General features: G+C 41.3%; 1 protein-coding gene across 3 annotated transcripts in view; it reads left to right on the forward strand.

Moving 5' to 3' along the window:
- The first annotated feature begins 7,664 nt into the window (after nt 1-7,664).
- The window catches only part of LOC133551521 (calpain-5-like), a 35,629-nt gene continuing 20,289 nt past the window's right edge, over nt 7,665-23,004 (forward strand). Inside the window, exons 1-4 of one of the 3 annotated variants that reach the window (XM_061898307.1) lie at nt 7,665-8,061; nt 14,901-15,089; nt 18,759-18,890; nt 19,522-19,730. In XM_061898307.1, coding sequence (XP_061754291.1) covers nt 14,925-15,089; nt 18,759-18,890; nt 19,522-19,730 — 506 coding nt within the window. In that variant the 5' untranslated portion in view covers nt 7,665-8,061; nt 14,901-14,924. Of the gene's footprint in view, nt 8,062-12,459; nt 12,706-14,900; nt 15,090-18,758; nt 18,891-19,521; nt 19,731-23,004 lie in introns of those variants that run through there. The other 2 variants (XM_061898308.1, XM_061898306.1) reach the window with 2 other exon arrangements.

The following is a 23,004-nucleotide window of genomic DNA, read 5'->3' on the forward strand; positions in this document are numbered from 1 at the left end:
GTCTGGTCATGAGCTGAAACCCCCCCCCCCCCCCCCCCCCCCAGAAGTCCAAAGACTTGTAGTCGAGCACATTGTGCGCAGGGATGATGTTAACACTCAGTCATTGTCTCCATTACGGCTGCGCACGTTCTCAGGAAAGGTCCCGACACCCCCTCATGAAGCAGACTTTGAAGCCAAGAAAACGCAGATGGAGTTGTTAAGTGCTGATCCTAGTCTTGCTCCTTTGCACATAACCAGACTCATAATCGAAAGTCTCCTTTCCCCTGGTGCTGATTTAGTCAAACATTTGGAACCAAACGCCCTGCCTGCCACATTCCTGCGGATTCTTGACTCCGCGTACGCTACTGTTGAGGATGGAGAGGAACTATTTGCTAAGTTCTTAAATACGTTCCAAGACCATGGAGAAAGACCATCTTCATATTTGCAGAGACTTCAATTAACAATCAGTAGCGTGGTAAAACGAGGTGGCATTCCGGCAAGCGACACAGACAAACACCTGTTGAAGCAATTTTGCAGGGGCTGCTAGGACAACACCGTGATAAAGAAGTTGCAATCGGAACAGAAAAAGGATCAGCCGCCCTCCTTTGCCGATTTACTCTTCATGCTCAGAACTGAAGAAGACAGACAGTTCACCAAAGATACTCTCATGAAAAGACACATTCCCTCAGTTAAACACCGTGTCAATATTCAGACTCAGAGCGCTACTCGATGTTCGTGTGGCCATTCTTCAGATGGACGTGCCATTGATGATTTGAGAAAGCAAATGGTAAAGCTTCAAGAGCAGATGTCCACTCTGTTGTCTAAAAAAACACAGAACACTGACAACCAGAACAAGCAGAAACCAAGAAATAACAATGCGCCAAAACCTTGGTTTTGTTTCAGTTGCGGGCAAGATGGACACATTTCCCCAAACTGTTCAAACAATCCAAACTCCGCTCTAGTGGAGAACAAGAGGAGAAAGGTCAAGCTCAAGCCACAATCTGTTAAACTGAGTGCAGCTTCCTCGGAGGGACAAGTGGAAGCTGCCACCGATCGTTGTCCCCACAGCAGGCACTCAACTTTTCAAGCCTCAATACCAAAAGGCTTTGTTGGCTCCAGAACCACTGGAGAGATCAACATCCGAGGAGCCAAATTCAATTGCCTCTTTGACACAGGATCTCAGGTCACAACAGTTTCTCACTCATTTTAAAACACCTACCTTGCAGATCATGAAATAAAACCTTTGAACAATCACCTTGAGGTAGAGGGCGCCAAAGTACAGAGTGTGCCTTATATTGGATATATAGAGCTTGGTAGAACATTCCCGGCAGAGTTTGTCGGTGAGGAGATGAACATTGACACTCTTGCCCTTGTTGTCCCTGACCTGCGATCTTTACAGCTGCCTGTTCTCATTGGCACAAACACTTTGGACACTGTGTATGACCTTCATAGTCATAAACGACCCAAATTCCATCCGGTTCCCTTTGGTTACAGAGCAGTGCTGAAGATTGTGGAAATAAGACACAAGCTGGCAACTGATGACCACCATGGAGTGTTGAGAATGCAGTCCACCGAGACCCTGACAATCCCAGCTGGGCGAACTGTAGTGCTAGATGCTTTTGCTGTGTGTCCATTCCTGCAAGGCGAGAAAGAAGTTGTGATTCAACACCCAGCTTCGTTTACCCCCCGGGTGGTCTGATTATACAGTCCTGCCTGGTTGATCTACCTTCTGTCCAACCTACCTGCCAGGTTGCCTGTGGTAGCGACAAACAAATCAGCTCACGACATTGTAATCCCAGTAAGAGCACCCATTGCCGAAATCAGTGCCATCCAGTCTGTTTTTCATAAAGAGCAAAGTGTAGAGCCATCCCAGTTAACATACAATTTTGGTGACTCTCCTCTCTCCCTTGAATGGAAGCTCCGTGCAACAGCTATGCTCACCAGCGTACCGGAGGTCTTTGCAAAACACGACCTTGATTTCGGTCGAACAGACAAGGTAAAACATGAAATCAAATTGTCTGATCCAGCTACCTTTAAACAACGGCCTAGGCCGCTTCATCCTCAAGACGTGGATGCTGTTCGCAAGCACCTTCAGGAATTGTTGGAGTCCGGCGTCATACGTGAATCAAGCTCACCTTTCGCTTCCCCGATAGTTGTGGTAAGGAAGAAAAATGGCACAGTAAGAGTCTGCATCGAGTACAGGAAGTTGAATGCACAAACCATCAAAGATGCCTATGCTCTGCCTAAGCTTGAGGACACATTTTCAGCTTTATCTGGTTCTGCCTGGTTCTCGGTATTGGATTTAAAGGCTGGGTATTACCAGATCGAGATGGAGGAGAGGGACAAGGCCAAGACTGCTTTTGTCTGCCCGGTAGGGTTTTACGAATTTAACCGCATGCCCCAAGGTATCACCAATGCGCCGAGCACATTCCAGAGGCTCGTGGAGCGCTGCATGGGGACTTAAAGAGTTAAATCTGAAGCAGGCACTAGTCTTCACTGATGACTGATAGTATTTGCCCCAACGCTCGAAGAAAACGAGCAGAGACTCCAGAATGTACTTTATCGTTTGAAGGAGTATGGGTTAAAGCTATCAGTGGAGAAATGCATGTTCTTTCCGACATCTGTCCGCTATCCTCGGCATGTGGTTTCCAGTAACGGAGTGGAGACGGACCCCAGCAAGATTGCTGCCTTAATAACTTGTCATCTTTCATACCTCATGCTCCTAGACGAACCATCTTCTGTCACACAATTTACACTCTTAACCCGCCTAGCCCATGCTAGCGTTACAAAAGCGTCTGATGCACGTCGCCACTGGACTCTAGAGCAGTGGAGACGCCGTCTCTGGAGTGATGAATCACACTTCCCCATCCGGCAATCTGATGGACGGGTTTGGGTTTGGACGTTGCCAGGAGAATGGTACATTTCGGACTGTATTGTGCTGAGTGTGAAATTTGGTGGAGGAGGAATTATGGTGTGGGGTTGTTTTTCAGGCGTTTGGCTTGGCTCCTTTGTTCCAGTAAAAGGAACTTTGAATTCTCCAGGATACCAACACATTTTGGACAATTCCATGCTCCCAAACTTGTGGGAACAGTTTGGAGCAGGCCCCTTCCTCTTCCAACATGGCTGTGCACAAGTGCACAAAGCAAGGTCCATAAAGACATGGATGACAGAGTCTGGTGTGGATGAACTTGACTGGCCTGCACAGAGTCCTGACCTGAACCCGATGGAACACTTTTGGGATGAATTACAACAAAGACTGCGAGCCAGGCCTTCTCGACCAACAACAGTGTGTCACTTCACCAATGCGCTTTTGGAAGAATGGTGGAAAATTCCTTTAAACACACTCCGCAACCTTGTGGACAGCCTTCCCAGAAGAGTTGAAGCTGTAATAGCTGCAAAATGTGGAGCCACATCATATGGGTTAGGAATCGGATGGCACTTCAACTTCATATGTGAGTCAAGGTAGCTGGCCAAATACTTTTGACAATATAGTGTATGTAAATGTACTTTTACAATAAATTAGTGACACATCTAATAATCCAATCATAGTTCATGAATGACACTTAAGTAATATTTGAAGATTTATTTATATATTTGTTTCATTACACATTGCTCCATTGTTAGTATAAAAACGGACTTTGACACCGTGCCCAAAATCAATTAAGTTGTAAAATATTTTTTATCAGTCACTGTCCTCTGTTTCGAACAATGTGGTATAACTTCAAACTGGTGGATGAAAGTCTTATAATCATACAGTTTAGTCACATGTTTTGTCCGTTAGCGTTGCTGTCTACTTTTAAAGTGAAACCCATTTCCTTTGGCTCAAGGACCCATATACGCCGATAAGGTCAGAGGTCACCATCGGCTAGGTCCAGAGACAAATCGTTTTCATGTTTCCCAAATATTGACTGGAAGGTCTGCAACCCTGTGAGTCACAAGAAGGATTGGCCTGTTTGCCATCACTTTCCAACACAGGAGAGTAATTGGCGACCATGTTTGCTCTTGGATGACTTCTTGGTAGACATACCACAAGTGGAATTATGATTTTTATCAGTGTGGGAAATTTTGCATTTACTACATGGCCACTTCATTGTGTTCACCAATACAGGATGTATCAAAATAATGCTCCTTCTTTAATGTGTTCATTTAACACTGTAAATTGTGCTACTTAACATTATAAATGAATAAGCGGCTTTTAGTGCTCAAGACAGTGTTTCATTATAACACCACTAAACAATGATCATTTGTAACTGTATCCAAAGGACAAATATGAGTAATAATAATAATTAAAAGAAACAGGAATACCTTTTCACATTCCGAATTTTCATTGTATTATATTTTTATTATGAGCTTTAACACCGTTATTTCCACAATTCATAAAACATGTATATAATACAATATTTATTTATATTCAACATGTTGGATATTATGATATATGATTAATTTACTTTTTTTTTTACTGCATATGGTATATAAAAAACAAAGAAAACATATTTTTTAAACTTTTATAAAAACATTTTGCCAAAAAATAACTTAATATTTGTATTAGTTTTTATTCACATTTTAATTATCTGTTGCTTGTCTTTTCTGCACTCTAACACTTTAAAATTCAAGAAAATATAAAGTGCATTATAATTATATTTTATTGTTACTATATTATAAACTGTTCAATAAAATAGTCAGCATCTTTGACAAAATGTTTTTTTGTGTTTTTGCAGACCACTTAATATTTTTTTGTCCTCAAAATTCTACAGACAATACCCCATAATGACAAGTTAAAAATATTGTTTTGTTTTATTGCAAATTTATAAAAAATAACTAAACAATTACATGTACATACGTATTCGAAGCCTTTGCCCAATACTTTGTTGATGCACCTTTCGCAGCAAATACAGCCTGAAGTCTTTTTGAATACGATGCCACAAGCTTGGCACACCTATCTTTCCTCTTTGCAGCATCTCTCAAGCTCTATCAGGTTGGATGGGAAGTGTTGGGTTCAACCAAGATCCCTCTGTACATTGTTGAATTCATCTTAGTCTAGTCATGGAGGTGACCAATAACCCGATGGTCACTCTGTCAGAGCTACAGCATTCCTCTGTGGAGAGAACAACCAGAAGGTCAACTATCTCTGCAGCAATCCACCAATCAGACTTGTATGGTAGAGTGGCCATGCAGACGGAAGCCATTTCTTCATAAAAGGTTTTCCAAAATGCACCTGAAAGACTCTCAGACCATGAGAAACAAAATTTTCTGGTGGGATTAGACAAAGATTGAACTCTTTGGTGTGAATGCCAGCCGCCAGGCGTTGTGTTCTGTTCAGTTTCAGTTGATTTCGAACATGCATACCATAAAATGTAATGCATCATATTTTTCCAGTTGTTTCATTACAGCTCTTACGAAAAGGAGTCGGAAGAAGCAGAGCTTAACTAATCCGACCCCTTCTCAGGTCCCAGCAATTTTATCCCATTTCCTTGTTCTCTGTAGCAGGACAGGGAATACATGAATAATAAATTAGACAGATATACCATAAGTAAGTAAACAAATACATAAATGATCATTCTCATTTTTTTTAACAAAGGTTCAAGATGTTTATCACAATCGTTGTTCTTCGTACTTTGTGACCACTTGTAGTTTGAACAGTCTCTTAAACCGAATCATATTGGTGCGTTGCCCAAGGACACAATGGCAGTAGCAGGAATTGAACCTGAAACCCTTAAGTTGCTAGCCCGGCAGCTCTACCAAGTGAGTCACACTGTCCCAGAAGATGAATGCAGCAATGTACAGACATCCTGGATGAAAACCAACACTTCTCATCCAACCTGACAAAGCTTGAGAGGTGCTGCAAAGAGGAAAGGGTAAAACTGCCCAAAGATAGGTGTGCCAATATGTGGCATCGTATTCAAAAAGACCTGAGGCTGTAATTAATGCCAAGGGATCATCAACAAAGTATTGAGCAAAGGCTGTGAATACTTTTGTGGGTGATTTTTTTTTGTTTTGTTTATTTGTAATACATTTGCAAAATAAAAATAAAAAATCCTGCTGTCATTAGGGGGTTTTGTAAGTAGAATTTGTAGGATAAAAATTAATTTATTCCATTTCAAATCAAGGCTGTAACATAACAAAATGTGGAAAAAGTGAAGCGCTGTGAATACTTTCCGGATTTGTTTTATCCATCCCATCCATTTTCTACCGCTTATTCCCTTTCGGGGTCGCGGGGGGCGCTGGCGCCTATCTCAGCTACAATCGGGCGGAAGGCGGGGTACACCCTGGACAAGTCGCCACCTCATCGCAGGGCCAACACAGATAGACAGACAACATTCACACTCACATTCACACACTAGGGCCAATTTAGTGTTGCCAATCAACTTATCCCCAGGTGCATGTCTTTGGAAGTGGGAGGAAGCCGGAGTACCCGGAGGGAACCCACGCATTCACGGGGAGAACATGCAAACTCCACACAGAAAGATCCTGAGCCTGGATTTGAACTCAGGACTGCAGGAACTTCGTATTGTGAGGCAGACGCACTAACCCCTCTGAAGCCCGGATTTGTTTTATTATAACCTAATTAATAATCAATCCACAATGTCTGATACAAATAGGTTTAGTTTGTATTATTATCAATACCATCATTATGTATTATAAAACAATATTTTGTTTTTATATACAACATTTTTAATCAGTCCCAAAAAATAATACACAATAATACAATAATAAAATAATTCCAATTCCAAACCAAACACGGTGCTGCAACCTTCTGAATAGCAATCAACAGAGTAATTAAGATGACACAAACATGACACAAAACAATCCAAAGTAGTCACAGAAAAATTCTTAACATCAACAGTATCAATTTTACTAATAATTCCAACATAACAGTGATTAAAAATCCCTCATTTACATTGTCATCACAGCCATTAAATACAAAAAAAGAAGAATAGTGTCACAGTGGCTTACACTTGCATCACACCTGATAAGCATTGTGTTCAATATTTACCATGGGGATAAAACATTTTTATATTTTAGGTTCATTTAACAATTAAAACACATTTGAGTATTGAATCCCATATTCCAATGTATGACTCATTGTCTAATAAAAATCTAATTTTTCTACTGATATCTCCATAGGTGTAACAATAATATAATTTTTATTTTTACTCTATAAATTGTAATTCAGTATCAGTATGTAAGAAGAGAAATAAATAAGAATAATTTTGTTTAGTGTCTGATGTGAATCAAATTACATTGTGTATTCTACAAACCATTACTACTGTAAATAAACACAAGGATAGAGTCTGCATATCCATAAGCGTCTTCATCTCCTTTTGCATCTTTTTCTCATGAACGTTACATTTGAAAAAAATGTTCCTTTTCATTTCTTCCTCAGCTCAGTCGTGATCCGAAAGATTTACTTGTTTCTTCTCGAGCCAGTTTGTTTATCTCCCGGGCGGATTTGTCGTATTTCTTTTGGCTGTATGGAAACATTCTTCTTCTTTCGCTTTCACGGTTGAAGATTATCCTCAAAAAGAAGCTCCTGTGTTTTTTTTTTTTTGTGTGTGTGAGTGAGTGAAAGAGCTTCTTGTGCTCCTTCCAAACTCTGGACCAGACAACAGACTTCCTGTCATTGCGTCTGCTTTACTACCGTTGACTTCATGTGAATGGCTTGTAAACCCCTTTATTGACCTCCTCTTTCTAGCCCCAGCACAACAGTCCACAGTCTATATAAAAGCTCTAGAAGATACCATGCACCGATGCTTTATGGCAGCAATACAATTCGAACACCAACAGGTTTTGGCTTGTTTCACCTCCAGTGAAAAAGTCGCTAGTTGGTGTTCAGTTTCACTCTTCCCTCCTCTTTCTTCCCAGCTGCCTTTGAGCATGGCTGCCGCAGAGAGCTGCTGACCAGTCGGACCAGTTTTCAACGCCGTGGCCTAATTACCGCATTGGCTTAAGGGAGTTTGCATAGTTTAAAAGCTGCTTTTCAGATGGTTTCCCTTCATGGAACGGAGAGACGCAAAAGTGGGATGTGTTGTAAATCTTGATGGGCATTGGTCTCCGCACAAGGACAACAAGACATCGCCACAGGTGAGTGTTACCTTGACTTACTTAGTCCTTACAGGTGGGCGATACTACCCATTTTAATTTCGATCCAATAACACAGGCCAGTTTTGCCAAACTTTTTACTCTGACATTTTCTAAAATAATTTAATGACTGTGCCTTTGATTTTATTGATCATGGTTAAAATAGAGAGGAGGATTACGATTAGGGTTTAGACAACCACAAACCTATTTTGAACTAACACACTTATTTGTCAACAACAGAATCCAACAATTTAAGACACTGGCTTTCATTACATCTAAATAGTTCATCAAAATAAAGTCATTAGTGCAAAATAAGTAACAAAAAACCGCTACTGGTTCTCATTCAAATACCAAACCCAAAACCAGTGAAGTTGGCATGCTGTGTAAATCGTAATTAAACACAGAATACAATGATTAGCAAATCCTTTTCAACCTATATTCAATTGAAAACACGCCAAAGACAAGATATTTAATCTTAGAACTGGAAATGTTTCTTATTTTTGCAAATACTAGCTCAATTGGAATTTGATGCCTGCAACATGTTTCAAAAAAGCTGGCACAAGTGGCAAAAAAGATTAAGAAAGTTGAGGAATGCTCATCAAACACTTATATGGAACATCCCACAGGTGAACAGGCTAATTGGAAACAGGTGGGTGCCATGATTGGGTATAAAACCAGTTTCCATGAAATGCTCAGTCATTCACAAACAAGGATGGGGCGAGGGTCACAAATGTTTAAGAACAAATAAACTGTTCTTAAACTCGAACAGTTTAAGAACAACAATTCACAACGAGCTATTGACAGGAATTTAGGGATTTCACCATCTACGGTCCGTAATATCATCGAAAGGTTCAGAGAAGCTTGGGGAAATCGTACGTACGGGACAATGCCCGTTACCTTTGATCCCTCAGGCGGTACTGCATCAAAAAGGGACATCAGTATGTAAAGGATATAACCACATTGGCTAAGGAACACTTCAGAAAATCACTACAAGTTTGTCGCTACATCTGTAAGTGCAAGTTAAAACTCTATTTTGCAAAGCAAAGGCCATTTATCAACAACACCCAGAAACGCAGCCGACTTCGCTGGGCCCGAGCTCTTCTAAGATGGACTGATGCAAAGTTGAAAAGTGTTCTGTGGTCCACATTTTAAATTGTTTTTGGAAACTGTGGATGTCTTGTCCTCCAGAACAAAGAGGAAAAGAACCATACGTAATGTTCTAGGCGCAAAGTTCAAAAGCCAGCATCTGTGATGGTATTGGGGTGTATTAGCCAAGTATGTTACCCATGCCGAAAGGTAATGCTGAAAGGTACACACATGTCTTAGAGCAACATATGTTGCCATCCAAGCAACGTCTTTTTCATTGACGCCCCTGGTTATTTCAGCAAGACAATGCCAAGCCACATTCTGCACGTGTTACAGCAGCGTGACTTCATAGTAAAACGTGCGGATACTAAACTGGCCTGCCTGTAGTCCAGACTTGTCTCACATTGAAAATGTGTGACCCCTTATGAAGAGTAAAATACAACAACGGAGACCCCGGACTGTTGAACAACTTTAACTGTACATCAAGCAAGAATGGGAAATAATCTCACCTGAAAAGCTTCAAAAATTGGTCTCCTCAGTTCCCAAATGTTTACAGAGTGTTGTTAAAAGGAAAGGCCATGTAACACAGAGGTAAAAATGCCCCTGTTCCAACTTTTTTACAATGTGTTGCTGCCATTAAATGTAAAAAAATAACATACAGCACCTTTCTTCATGAGAAACAATGTAAACAACAAAAGTCCATATTTTAGTCAAAATGTGTACACTTTAAACACAAACTTTGAGGGGAACTGCACATTATTTGGAATTTTGCCTATCATTCACAATCATTATGAGAGACACGAACACGTTTTTTTTTTTAGGATTTTAAAAAGGATAAAAAAAACGCCTGAGAGATAGGGCTAATGGGAGTCACCGTTGTAAACTTCATTGCTCTCTAAAACAACTTCAAAACCCTTCACCAATGTTTCATATACAGCAGTGGTTCTTAACCTTGTTGGAGGTACCGAACCCCATCAGTTTCATATGCGAATTCACCGAACCCTTCTTTACTGATTTTTTTTTTTCATATTCAAGAAAAAGTTGTATGTTTTTTTTACTGGTGCACAAAATGAACCATGCATGAACATCACCTTGTTCAAAGAACAAAACCAACACACTGCATGAACTCACAACAAATTACACACCTTAAACAAATTACCATGAATTGATTAACGTGGACCCCGATTTAAACAAGTTGAAAAACTTATTTGCGTGTTACCATTTAGTGGTCAATTGTACAGAATATGTACTGTACTGTGTAAACTGTACTGTTTCATATAATGTATTCTCTTGCTTTGCAATCTGCTAGTAAAAGTTTCAAATCGATCAATCAAACAACCTGCAAATCAGATGGAAAATTAGAGGGAACATTGTTTGGGGGTATCCATAATACGCTGATAGGGAGAACTTTTTATTTACACGATAAGTTGGAAGTGTCTTTACCTCCGTGGCGGAGGCTCCGCCGAACCCCTAGGGTTCGATCGAACCCAGGTTAAGAACCACTGATATACACACTGCAAGTCTATATATATAATGTAGTAACAGACACCTTCATAACAATATGTAATATATTTAACATTTACCGTATTTTGATCATTTTAATCAATTCCGGCAGTGATTTATTCCGCGCATTAATTTCTGTTTTTATAGCAGCACACATCTGATTTCTGGCAACATGTGTGTTCCTACTTCCGGAATCAAACACAAGTGTCATTATTAAATGGGTTGTACTTGTATAGCGCTTTTCTACCTTCAAGGTACTCAAAGCGCTTTGACACTACTTCCAGTGTGTGTTCTAATCATGGTAGACTTGGTAACAAACAACAAAGACGACTATTTTTTTTGAAAAATAGCGATTCATAAACTTATCTTTTTGATACGGAATGAATGGAGGATGAACTGCTGCTTATAGAAGCCAATATGAAGGAAGAGTGAGATGGTGGAGCATACGGAGGCTGATAGCGTGAGGTGAAAGCCATTCGAAGCTGCAAATGTAGAATTTGGACACACGCTATTTTGACATAAATGGCGTGCTTAACCAAAATAAATCAGAAAAAAGGTCCCTGGCCAGCCGGACCAGACGAACTGTCCATCGAGCGAGTCACTTTAATATTGATCATGATACCCGCTTTACGGCCGAATGCAGCTTAAATAGGCTCCAGCTGCCCCTGTGACCCGCTAAGGGACAAGCGGTAGGAAATGGATGGATGGATTAATAATATCTTTGTATACCAGGGGTTTTCAAAGTGTGGCTCGGGGGCCATTGTAGGTTTTTATTGTGCACCGACATGTGAAAATGAAACAAGTTCATTATTAATGAGGTTTATTAGATAAAACCCTAACAACTATTTGCATTATCACCTATAACACAAAATCCAAGATAACTGTTTTGGTTCAAATAGCTTAGCATATTCTTATATGCATTGAATTCGTTTTAGCATCTTTCGTTCCTTTATTTTTTTCAGTTCGTAGTCCGAAGTGGAAAACATTTGGAGACCCCTGTTATGTACAGAACAAATATATAATATTCATTCTTAGGAAGCTGGCATTTTTTTATCAAATCAAACCTTTTAAGGGTTAAATTGTACCTTAAATAACTTGTTTACTATTTTTATACATCAACCTAATTAAGCCTTCGATGAGGTGGCGACTTGTCCGCCCGAATTCAGCTGAGATACGCTCCATCGACCCCCCGCGATCCCGAACGGGACAAGCGGTAGAAAACGGATGGCTGGATAGAACCTAATAAAGTAACTTTAGTTCTGTGATTCAATCTAGCAATTCAATGTGACTTCACTGTCATCTGGGGATAGGTTGATTGGCAACACTAAATGGTCCCTAGTGTGTGAATGTAAGTCTGAATGTTGTCTGACTATCTGTGTTGGCCCTGCGATGAGGTGGCGACTTGTCCAGGGCACACTCCGCCTTCCGCCCAAATGCAGCTCCAGCACCCCTGAGACCCTGAGCGGTAGAAAAATGGATGGATGGATGGATGGAACCTAATAAAGCGGCTGACTATGCATTTGGAAAATGTGTTTCTCTTACCAGAACTCAAATCCCATCGTAAAAGAACAACACATTTTTAAATAAATGCCAAAAATAACCTGCATGATGGCACTACCCCGGAACTCTAAAAGCGATAACACACATGCATACTTGGCACATGAACAAACGCATTGTGTCCAGCGCCACTTAAGTAGCCCTTCCTCTCCTGACTCTTTTCATTATCAAACCATTTCTTACCTGCGTCATGTGAGTGATTTCCAGTAAATGGTGTAGTGTGGAACAATATGAGGGGAAGCATTTACAGTATGTTCAAGAGTAGGAAAAGGGTTGTGTTGGACAACAGGCAAGGTGTGGCTTCAGCAATGCAGTGACTTTGTGTGGGAGGAGACACGCATACAGGCAGGTAAAAACACTCAGGAGCTTCCTCATTGTGGAGCAAGAAGGTGTAAGTCTCTGCGAGATAAGGTACGGACACGTTTGAACTTCTTTCAATGAAATAATCCATCAAGAAAGTGTCTTCTTCTAAAGGTGTATACTCCAAAGACCGGGGACAAGGTTTGGCTCAATTTTGTCCATTAAGAAAATACATATTGTTTGTATTAGAATAGTTCTAAAACTGCATTTTTGTCTTTGTAAACATTTGTTGGACACTCTTGTACTGGGTGTCCATTGTGCATGTGTACCTAACCTTGTGGCAAGTGTACACTGCGTCTATTGCTACATTTTCCCAAGGCCCAGATTTTTTTCAGCAGGGGGTTCTTGATGTCGTAGGAATGTACCAATTTCAACATATCAACTTTTTTTTTTTTTTTTTAACTTCCGATGCCGATATTGGAGTCTTGGGTATCTGCCGATACTGATATCAATCTGATCAACACGAACCATAGCACATACTTGAAATTTTTGTAGTGTGGAATGTTAGAAAAGGTTTGATCAAGTGAAGTTACTCAGGTAAGAATAGTATTTATGAAAAACATTAACCCTATGACAGTTTCTGAGGTGGAGCAATAATTAGTTTTTGGCAACACCGATTCATAAAATTAAGGTCATAACGCATTGAATGATGCAAACACGCTTGTTGCTGGAAAGTTTTTAATATTTGATACATGCTTATGTTGACAAATGTGCTGTTTTAGACTGCAATTTTGTATCAATTAAGGACACTTACTATGTCTAGCTTGTGTGCTGTTGTGTGCTCAGCTGTTGTGTAGCTGCTAATTTCCTTTTTGTAAATGAATTGAGTAAAATACTTTAAAAGTCCAGATTTATGTGCTTATTGGAGGACATTTAGATTTTAACCGGCTTTCCAGTTTTGCATAAGTAAACATGCTGTAGGACTGCTTGCAAACTGAGATATTTTTTCTCGCTGAGATCTACTTAATTGTTGCTATTATCGGACCGATATTCCATCTCAATATGAAATCGGAACACCTCTAGTTACCATTATTGTCACAATATTGTTGAATGGGCACAAACATACTTATACACACGCTGAAACTTATTAAGCAAGTTTTGTTTTTTTCAAAACATTAATGTGTCTTGCATTCATGCAAGTATCTAAGCTAGCTAGTGATTAGTGCGCTAGCTGCTTCTCTAGAAAATGTGATAATCAATCTTGGTTTTACTATACATAAAATTTGAAAAGACAGATTAGATACAGTGCGATTACATTTTTTTTCATTTTTAATCGTTTTCTTTGAGGTCCTGTATTGTTTAATTTGCATAATTGACTTTGGCACACGTCCAAACATCCATCCATTGCCTACCGCTTGTCCCATTTTCAAAAAATGTTAAACAAGATGTTATATATATTTATATTCGGAGGACTGTTACGATCTATTGATAGCGGTCCGAAATTGTTGATCTTCTTTATTCGAGTCGTCCTCTTCTGCTGTTTTTTTTATTGTGACGCCTACGCCTCGTTGTTACCCCCTGCTTGGCAGGGGGAGTACTGTAGGTATGAGAAGTCAAGTGAAAAAGAATGGGGATGTTTATTAAAGTTAAAGTACCAATGATTGTCACACACACACACACAAAGAGTGGCAATTTTTTTCCTCTGCATTTGACCTTTGCCCTTGTTCACCCCCTGGGAGGAGAGGAGAGCAGTGGGCAGCAGCGGTGGCCGTGCCCGGGAATACTTTTTGGTGATTTAACTCCCAATTCCAACCCTGCAAACAGGATGAGGGCTTCTGGTCTACTATGTCAAATATATTTAAACAGAGGGCATATCAAAATGCATTATAACAAACACAATAACACTGAAAATATGGATGGATCATTCAACTCATAATAACTAGTATACATAAGCTATGGAAATGATGTCAGTAGAAAAAGCGTTGATGACGAGTCATATTTTGAAATATGGGATATAATGTATGGATTTGTTTTAACTATTAAATGAACTCATAAATGACTCATAAATTCAGAATGAAGGGGTCAAAGAGTGAAAAGTTAAAATATGTTCACTCCCTTGAGGGGAGAGCTCCTTTAGTCATGTGGTGCATGATCTAAATAGTCTTCGGGACCATACCGCTGCCTTCTTTTGTGCACATCTTTGTAGCGGAAAAGTACCACACATTGTTTTCAGGGAAGATTTGTGTTTAAGAAATGCCCCAAATAACTCTGACTTTCCAGAGTTAGACCTCCTCAGAGGGATTTACTTATTACAAGGATGTTCCTTAAGTAAGAGCAAGAAAACCATGGAGATTCACCCCCAAACAAATGCAAGTGTGGATTATTCCTCTTTGCAGGCGTGAGTCTTCCACGAGTGCAACATGTTCTCCTCTGCGACCCCCTACAAGAACCAGCACTACGCTGAGCTCAAGAAGGAATGCATCAAGAGTAAAAAACTCTTTGAAGACCCAGAGTTTCCAGCCATAGATTCGTCTCTGTATTTCCGGAAACCACCGCGTGGTACTACGCAATGGAAACGTCCTGGGGTGAGTGATTGAGTGGGTATTTGTGCCAGTTTGTGTTGGGAAACTTCTGGAAGTCAATAAGAAGTGGTCCAGACTTACTGTACAAGTGATTTATTGTGAATCATAACAAATCTACAAGTCATGTCGTGTACTAAAAATTGTTCTTGTGCAGCACTCAACACGGTGGATTAAATCCAGACGAACACATTTTTGACTGAATGTAACTCCCACATTCATGTGAAGCAGGCAGCCGCTACAAAGCTCCTTATCGCATCTCATGAGATTACTGTAACAACTAGGCTTGTGTGCATCAGAAAAGTTATTCCTTAGTGAAATCATCACTTTTATGTTTACAAATAAAACAAATGACAAGTGGATACATTACAAAGGCATGATATGATTTGTAATGATGATGACAAAGATACAGAAACTAGTACTACTATTAATAGTAATGAATAATAAAATATTTTATTCATAGATACTTCACTTTCCTGAAAACTTCCTACAAGTTATCATACAAAAATTGAGAACATTCATTGAACATAAATTAAATAATACAAATACAACTTTACAACAAGTAGTCAAATAAAACACTAAAAACATTGTTCTGCTATGATAAATTGAAATATACTAAGTTGTTTTATTTAATATTAATTTTATATTTATTTAAAATTTATTAGGAAATAAACCTTTAAAAAAATATATACATTTTAGGACATTCCTTTTTTGCTATTCAAAAACATTGACATTTTAGAAATATTTTAAAAACTATTAGTTTAAAGCTACAAATGAGGTTTATTTGAAAAATAACAAACTTAAGGGAAAACTGCACTTTTGGGGAATGTTGCCTATTGTTCATGATGAAAGACAAGAGGAAAAAAGCTTTGCTTTCTAACATGTAAAAATCGACTTGTTCGAGGTGGCCAGCAATGCAGTTAATGGGAGCAATAAATTCTACCTCTAAATTACTTTAAAACATACTTCCCACCCTCCCCATTTTCCCGGGCGACTCACAAATTTCAGTGCTCCTTCCGAAAATCTCCCGGGGCAACCATTTTCCTGAATTTCTCCCGGTTTCCACCCGGACAACAATATTGGGGGCGTGCCTTTAGCGTCCTCTCTCACCTGAAAAGGAGACTGTTATATATGTCTCCGTCATCCATAGGTTTATCTATAACCCAAAAAGTAGGCAGGCACGGAGCTATTTCTCAGCGTGTGTTTATTCCAGCCGGCACGTTAATACACTCACACACAACATCCGGATTCCCATCATGCATTGCTTCAAAACTACGGCAAGTAGTAATGTCCAAAAACACAACAGAGACGCAGCAGAAGACCGAAGAAGAGACATGGCGACAAAAAGTTAGAAGAAGAAGCACACTTGCAAGTTCCAAAATGATTGGAGAAAATAATTTCAGTTCATCCAGGACAGCTCGAAGGGGAAGGGCTAATGCTGCCTGCAAATATTGTAGATTAGACTTCTCCATTAAACACGGTGGTTGAACGGATATACTCATTAATGAACGGATTATTTATATAATTATGCTATGGAAACAGAGATCAATGCGCGGAATAAATCAGTCCCGGAAATTATTAAAATGATCAAAATATGTCAAATATTGAACAAATTGTTATGAACATGTCTATTACTACATTATATATAGACTTGTAGTGTGTATATGAAATGTTGATGGACGGTTTTGAAGTTGTTTTAGAGGGCTTTGAAGGTTACAACGCTGACAGCCATTAACCGCATCTTTCAAGCGTTTTTTATCCTCTTTAAAAATCGTCCAAAAAAAACACGTGTTCTCGTCTCTTATGATTGTGAACGATAGGCAAAATTCCTAAAAAAGAGCAATTCCCCTTTAAAGTGTAATTTGAAATCTTAAACAACAAATTAGTAAAAGCAATTGGTACAACTTGTGTGCTAATGCTAAAAAGCAGAGGCCAAACGGAAATGCTAAAAGTTATCACTCTGACCAACATCAGGTAACAAAAAATATGACTCTTAGGTGTATACCTGCTAAATTCACTAAACAAAAGTAGCATACTAATTGTTAGCATGCTTCAAAATCCAAAATATGTGACTCTAAAGTGTACACCTACAAAAATTGCTCGGAAAAAAGTTAGCATGCCAACGCGTGCATGCTGAATGATACCATGCATCAAATACCCAAATATATGATTCTGAGCTGTATACCATGGTAATTTTGGCATACTAGCAAATTATTAAAACTAGTAAAAAACACTTTTGAACGAATAGCGTGCTTCTTCTTCTACGGTAAGCAGCCGCCAACTTCCTTTTCCCTCCTAGAAGAAGAAGCGTGCGGTGCATGCTGGAATATATGACTGCGGGAGAAGTGCCGTTTCTGTGTGTTTATGTAAAGACCCCAAAATGGCTCCTATTAAGAGACAGGCTTACGACGCAGAGTTTAAACTCAAAGCGATCAGTCTCGCAGTAGAACACAAGAATAGAGCAGCAGCGAGAGAATTTAACATTAGCAGCAGCGACACTGACTCGTTTAATGACGACTTCGACGAGACGGAGCCGGGCTTGTTGGATGCCGTATTCGCCCCACTGTTTGATTCGAACATTGAAGAAGAAGAATTTGAGGGATTCGTGGATTAGAAATAACTTAATAATGTGAGCTTTACATGTTTATTTTGTGTGTTGTGTTGTGTGACATTATCGTTTGAGCAACGTTCATTTATTGATATATTATTGCTTTTCACTATTTCAAGTGTTACTATATTGTGATTGCACTTTTGTTTGATTTACCGTAACAGTATCAGACTGTTCTTTACGTGTTTATTGAATTGGGCAAAATAATAAAACAGCGGTTTATTCATTTTGGGAGTGAACAGTGTTGTAAGAACGCTTGTTTGTAATCTATTAATAAAGTTTGACTTTTGATTGATTGATTGATTGATACTTTTATTAGTAGATTGCACAGTACAGTACATATTCCGTACAATTGACCACTAAATGGTAACACCCGAATAAGTTTTTCAACTTGTTTAAGTCGGGGTCCACGTTAATCAATTCATGACTGACCTATCTGACTGTTTTGTTGACATTCTCTTTAGCGCAGCTCCATTTAAAGGATGCATAACGTAACCCCAGTCTCTACTATAGCGTCAATTCTATGCGCTTTATAATGCGGTGTGCCTTATATATGAACAAAGTTTTAAAATAGGCCATTGATTGAGGGTGCGCCTTATACTGCGGTGCGCCTTATAGTACGGAAAATACGGTATAAACTACTCACTGTTTTTGTTCAACGAGTTAACCATAGCTTTCTTCAAAGTAATAAAGTTAGCTTTCTTTGATCTGATTGGCTGGAAATGAGAACATGGTTTTCTGTATCAAGGCACGTGGCAGCCATTTTTTGGATTGATTGAAACTTTTATTAGTAGATTGCACAGTACATTACATATTCAGTACAATTGACCACTAAATAGTAACATGCGAATACGTTTTTCAACTTGTTTAGGTCGGGGTCCACGTTCATCAATTCATGCCATTTTGACTTTTAGCAAACATGGTCCTTTTCCCTGAAAGTATGTTTATTGAATATAACTGTTTTGGAGACCGCATCACTCACTCTGTCATGTGATTGAAGAAGACATAGTTTTCAGAGTGTAAAATATGTTTGTGTGTCGCTAATAAATGTTACTAATGTGCTGCAGGAGATCAGCAATGACCCACACCTGTTTGTGGAGGGCGTCAGCTCCCATGACTTGAACCAAGGCTCAGTGGGGAACTGCTGGTTTGTGGCTGCCTGCTCGTGCTTGGCCCTGAAACCTAACCTGTGGGGAAAGGTGAGCTTATTTGATTTTTGTTGTTGTTGAAATGAAGGGCTGTTATGTCTGAGCAACCGCATGCTAACATATATGCAATCTAGCTGACAGCAGGATTTCACCTCAGTTTCACTCATTCCAGCCAAACTAAAATTTCTTTGTTAGGTCAAATTAAGCGGGGCTTCACGGTGGAAGAGGGGTTAGTGCGTCTGCCTCACAATACGAAGTTCCTGCAGTCCTGGGTTCAAATCCAGGCTCGGGATCTTTCTGTGTGGAGTTTGCATGTTCTCCCCGTGAATGCGTGGGTTCCCTCCGGGTACTCTGGCTTCCTCCCACTTCCAAAGACATGCACCTGGGGATAGGTTGATTGGCAACACTAAATTGGCCCTAGTGTGTGAATGTGAGTGTGAATGTTGTCTGTCTATCTGTGTTGGCCCTGCGATGAGGTGGCGACTTGTCCAGGGTGTACCCTGCCTTCCGCCCGATTGTAGCTGAGATAGGCGCCAGCGCCCTCCGCGACCCCGAAAGGGATAAGCGGTAGAAAATGGATGGATGGATGGGTCAAATTAAGCATAACTAAGTCAAATAAGTATTCTTTCCCCTAATAAAGTACAAAACTTAAAAAAAAAATATTTAAAACTTGTGTTTCCAGGTCATTCCGGACTGGAAGGAGCAGGAGTGGGACTCTAAACACCCGGAGGAATATGCAGGAATCTTTCACTTTCAGTTTTGGGTGTTTGGCAAGTGGGTGGATGTTGTGGTGGATGACCGCCTTCCTACAATAAACGGAGAACTCATCTACTGTCACTCCAAAGACAACAATGAATACTGGAGTGCTCTGTTGGAGAAGGCCTACGCCAAGTGAGTACATTTATTTAAAATTCATCATATACAAATTCTATTAAAAACTACTATAATTTATTGTAAGTATTTGTGTCAAAGAACATCATTGCTGTCTTTCTTTTCTATTAGAACATGCCGACTCGCCATTCTGTGTTAATTGTAAATAATTATATGGCGTATGCTAATCGTATTGCTTTAAAATGGTTATCATTTTAAAATATTAATATGGCATTATTGTTGTCATTAGTATTATCTACAAATTAAAAATTATTATCGTTCATGCAATTCAGACATTTATCAAAATACATATTTATTATCCATCCATCCATCCATCTTCTTCCGCTCATCCGAGGTCGGGTCGGGGGAGTAGCAGCCTAAGCAGGGAAGCCCAGACTTCCCTCTCCCCAGCCACTTCGTCTAGCTCTTCCCGGGGGATCCCGAGGCGTTCCCAGGCCAGCCGGGAAAGATAGTCTTCCCAACGTGTCCTGGGTCTTCCCTGTGGCCTCCTACCGGTCGGACGTGCCCAAAATACCTCCCTAGGGAGGCGTTCGGGTGGCATCCTGACCAGATGCCTGAACCACCTCATCTGGCTCCTCTCGATGTGAAGGAGCAGCGGCTTTACTTTGAGCTCCACCCGGATGACAGAGCTTCTCACCCTATCTCTAAAGGAGAGCCCCGCCACCCTGCGGTGGAAGCTCATTTCGGCCGCTTGTACCCGTGATCTTGTCCTTTTGGTCATGACTCAAAGCTCATGACCATAGGTTAGGATGGGAACGGCATAGCTCGGTTGGTAGAGTGGCTGTGCCAGTAACTTGAGGGTTGCAGGTTCGATTCCCGCTTCTGCCATCCTATTCACTGCCGTTGTGTCCTTGGGCAAGACACTTTACCCACCTGCTCCCTGTGCCACCCACACTGGTTTAAAATTTAACTTAGATATTGGGTTTCACTATGTAAAGCGCTTTGAGTCACTAGAGAAAAGCGCTATATAAATATAATTCACTTCACTTCACAACGTAGATCGACCGGTAAATTAAGATCTTAGCTTTCCGGCTCAGCTCCTTCTTCACCACAACGGATCGATACAGCGTTCGCATTACTGAAGAAGCCGCACCAATCCGCCTGCCGATCTCACGATCCACTCTTCCCTCACTCGGGAACAAGACTCCGAGGTACTTGAACTCCTCCACTTGGGGCTAGATCTCCTCCCCAACCCGGAGATGGCACTCCACCCTTTTCCGGGCGAGAACCATGGACTCGGACTTGGAGGTGCTGATTCTCATCCCAGTCGCTTCACACTCGGCTGGGAACCGATCCAGTGAGAGTTGAAGATCTTGGCCAGATGAAACCATCAGGACCACATCATCTGCAAAAAGCAGATATCTAATAATCCTGCAGTCACCAAACCAGATACCCTCAACGCTCTGACTGCGCCTAGCAATTGTGTCCATAAAAGTTATGAACAGAATCGGTGACAAAGGACAGCCTTGGCGGAGATCAACCCTCACTGGAAATGGGTCCGACTTACTGCCGGCAATGCGGACAAAGCTCTGACACTGATCGTACAGGGAGCGGACCGCCACAATAAGACAGTCGGTTACCCCATACTCTCCGAGCACCCCCCACAGGACTTCCCGGGGTACACGGTCGAATGTCTTCTCCAAGTCTACAAAGCAAATGTGTAGATTGATTGGGCATGCTCCCTCAGGGACCCTGCCGAGAGTATAGAGCTGGTCCACAGTTCCACGGCCAGTACAAAAACCACACTGTTCCTCCTGACTCCGAGGTTCGACTATCTGGCATAGCCTCCTCTCCAGTACACCAGAATAGACCTTACCGCAGAGGCTGAGGAGTGTGATTCCACGATAGTTGGAACACACCCTCCGGTTCCCCTTCTTAAAGAGAGGAACCACCACCCTGGTCTGCCAATCCAGAGGTACCGCCCTCGATGTTCACACGATGTTGCAGAGTCTTGTCAACCAAGACAAACCCACAGCATCCAGAGCCTTAAGGATATGCGGGCGGATCTCATCCACACACAGCTCCGAGGAGCTTTTTAACTACCACGGCAACCTCAGCCCCAGAAATAGGAGAGCCCACCACAGAGTTCCCAGGCACTGCTTCCTCATAGGAAGACATGCTGGTAGGATTGAGGAGGTCTTCGAAGTATTCCCTCCACCAATCCACAACATCCGCAGTCGAGGTAAGCAGAACACCATCCCCACCATACACGGTGTTGACACTGCACTGCTTCCCTTTCCTGAGGCGGCGGATGGTGGTCCAGAATCGCTTTGAAGCTGTCCGGAAGTCGTTTTCCATGGCTTCCCCAAACTCCTCCCATGTACGAGTTTTTGCCTCCGCGACCGCTGAAGCCGCGGTACCTGTCTACTGCCTCCGGAGTCCTTTGAGCCAAAAGAGGTTGACGGCATCCCTCACCGTTTGGTGTCCACCGGCGGGTTCTAGGATTACCGCCACAACAGGCACCAACCACCTAGCGGTCGCAGCTCCAATCGGCCAGTTCGACAATAGAGGTACGGAACATGGTCCACTCGAACTCAATGTCCAGCGCCTCCCTCGTGACATGTTCAAAGTTCTTCTGGATGTGGGAATTGAAACTCTCTCTGACAGGAGACTCTGCCAGACGTTCCCAGCAAACCCTCACAATGTGTTTGGGCCTGCCAGGTCTGTTTGGCATCCTCCCCCACCATCGCAGCCAACTCACCACCAGGTGGGGATCGGTAGAAAGCTACGCCCCTCTCTTCACCCGAGTGTCCAAAACATGAGGCCGCAAATCCGATGACACAACTACAAAGTCGATCATGGAACTGTGGCCTAGGGTGTTCTGTTGCCAAGTGCACAGATGGACACCCTTATGTTTAAATAAATAAATAAATGGGTTGTACTTGTATAGCGCTTTTCTACCTTCAAGGTACTCAAAGCGCTTTGACACTACTTCCACATTTACCCATTCACACACACATTCACACACTGATGGAGGGAGCTGCCATGCAAGGCGCCAACCAGCACCCATCAGGAGCAAGGGTGAAGTGTCTTGCTCAGGACACAACGGACGTGACGAGGTTGGTACTAGGTGGGATTTGAACCAGTGACCCTCGGGTTGCGCACGGTCACTCTACCACTGCGCCACGCCGTCCCTTGAACATGGTGTTTGTTATGGACAATCTGTGACGAGCACAAACGTCCAATAACAAAACACCACTCAGGTTCAGATCCGGGCGGCCATTCTTCCCAATCACGCCTCTCCAGGTTTCACTGTCGTTGCCAACATGAGCGT

The sequence above is a fragment of the Nerophis ophidion genome, linkage group LG04, assembly GCF_033978795.1.
Source record: "Nerophis ophidion isolate RoL-2023_Sa linkage group LG04, RoL_Noph_v1.0, whole genome shotgun sequence".
NCBI classification, from domain to species: domain Eukaryota; kingdom Metazoa; phylum Chordata; class Actinopteri; order Syngnathiformes; family Syngnathidae; genus Nerophis; species Nerophis ophidion.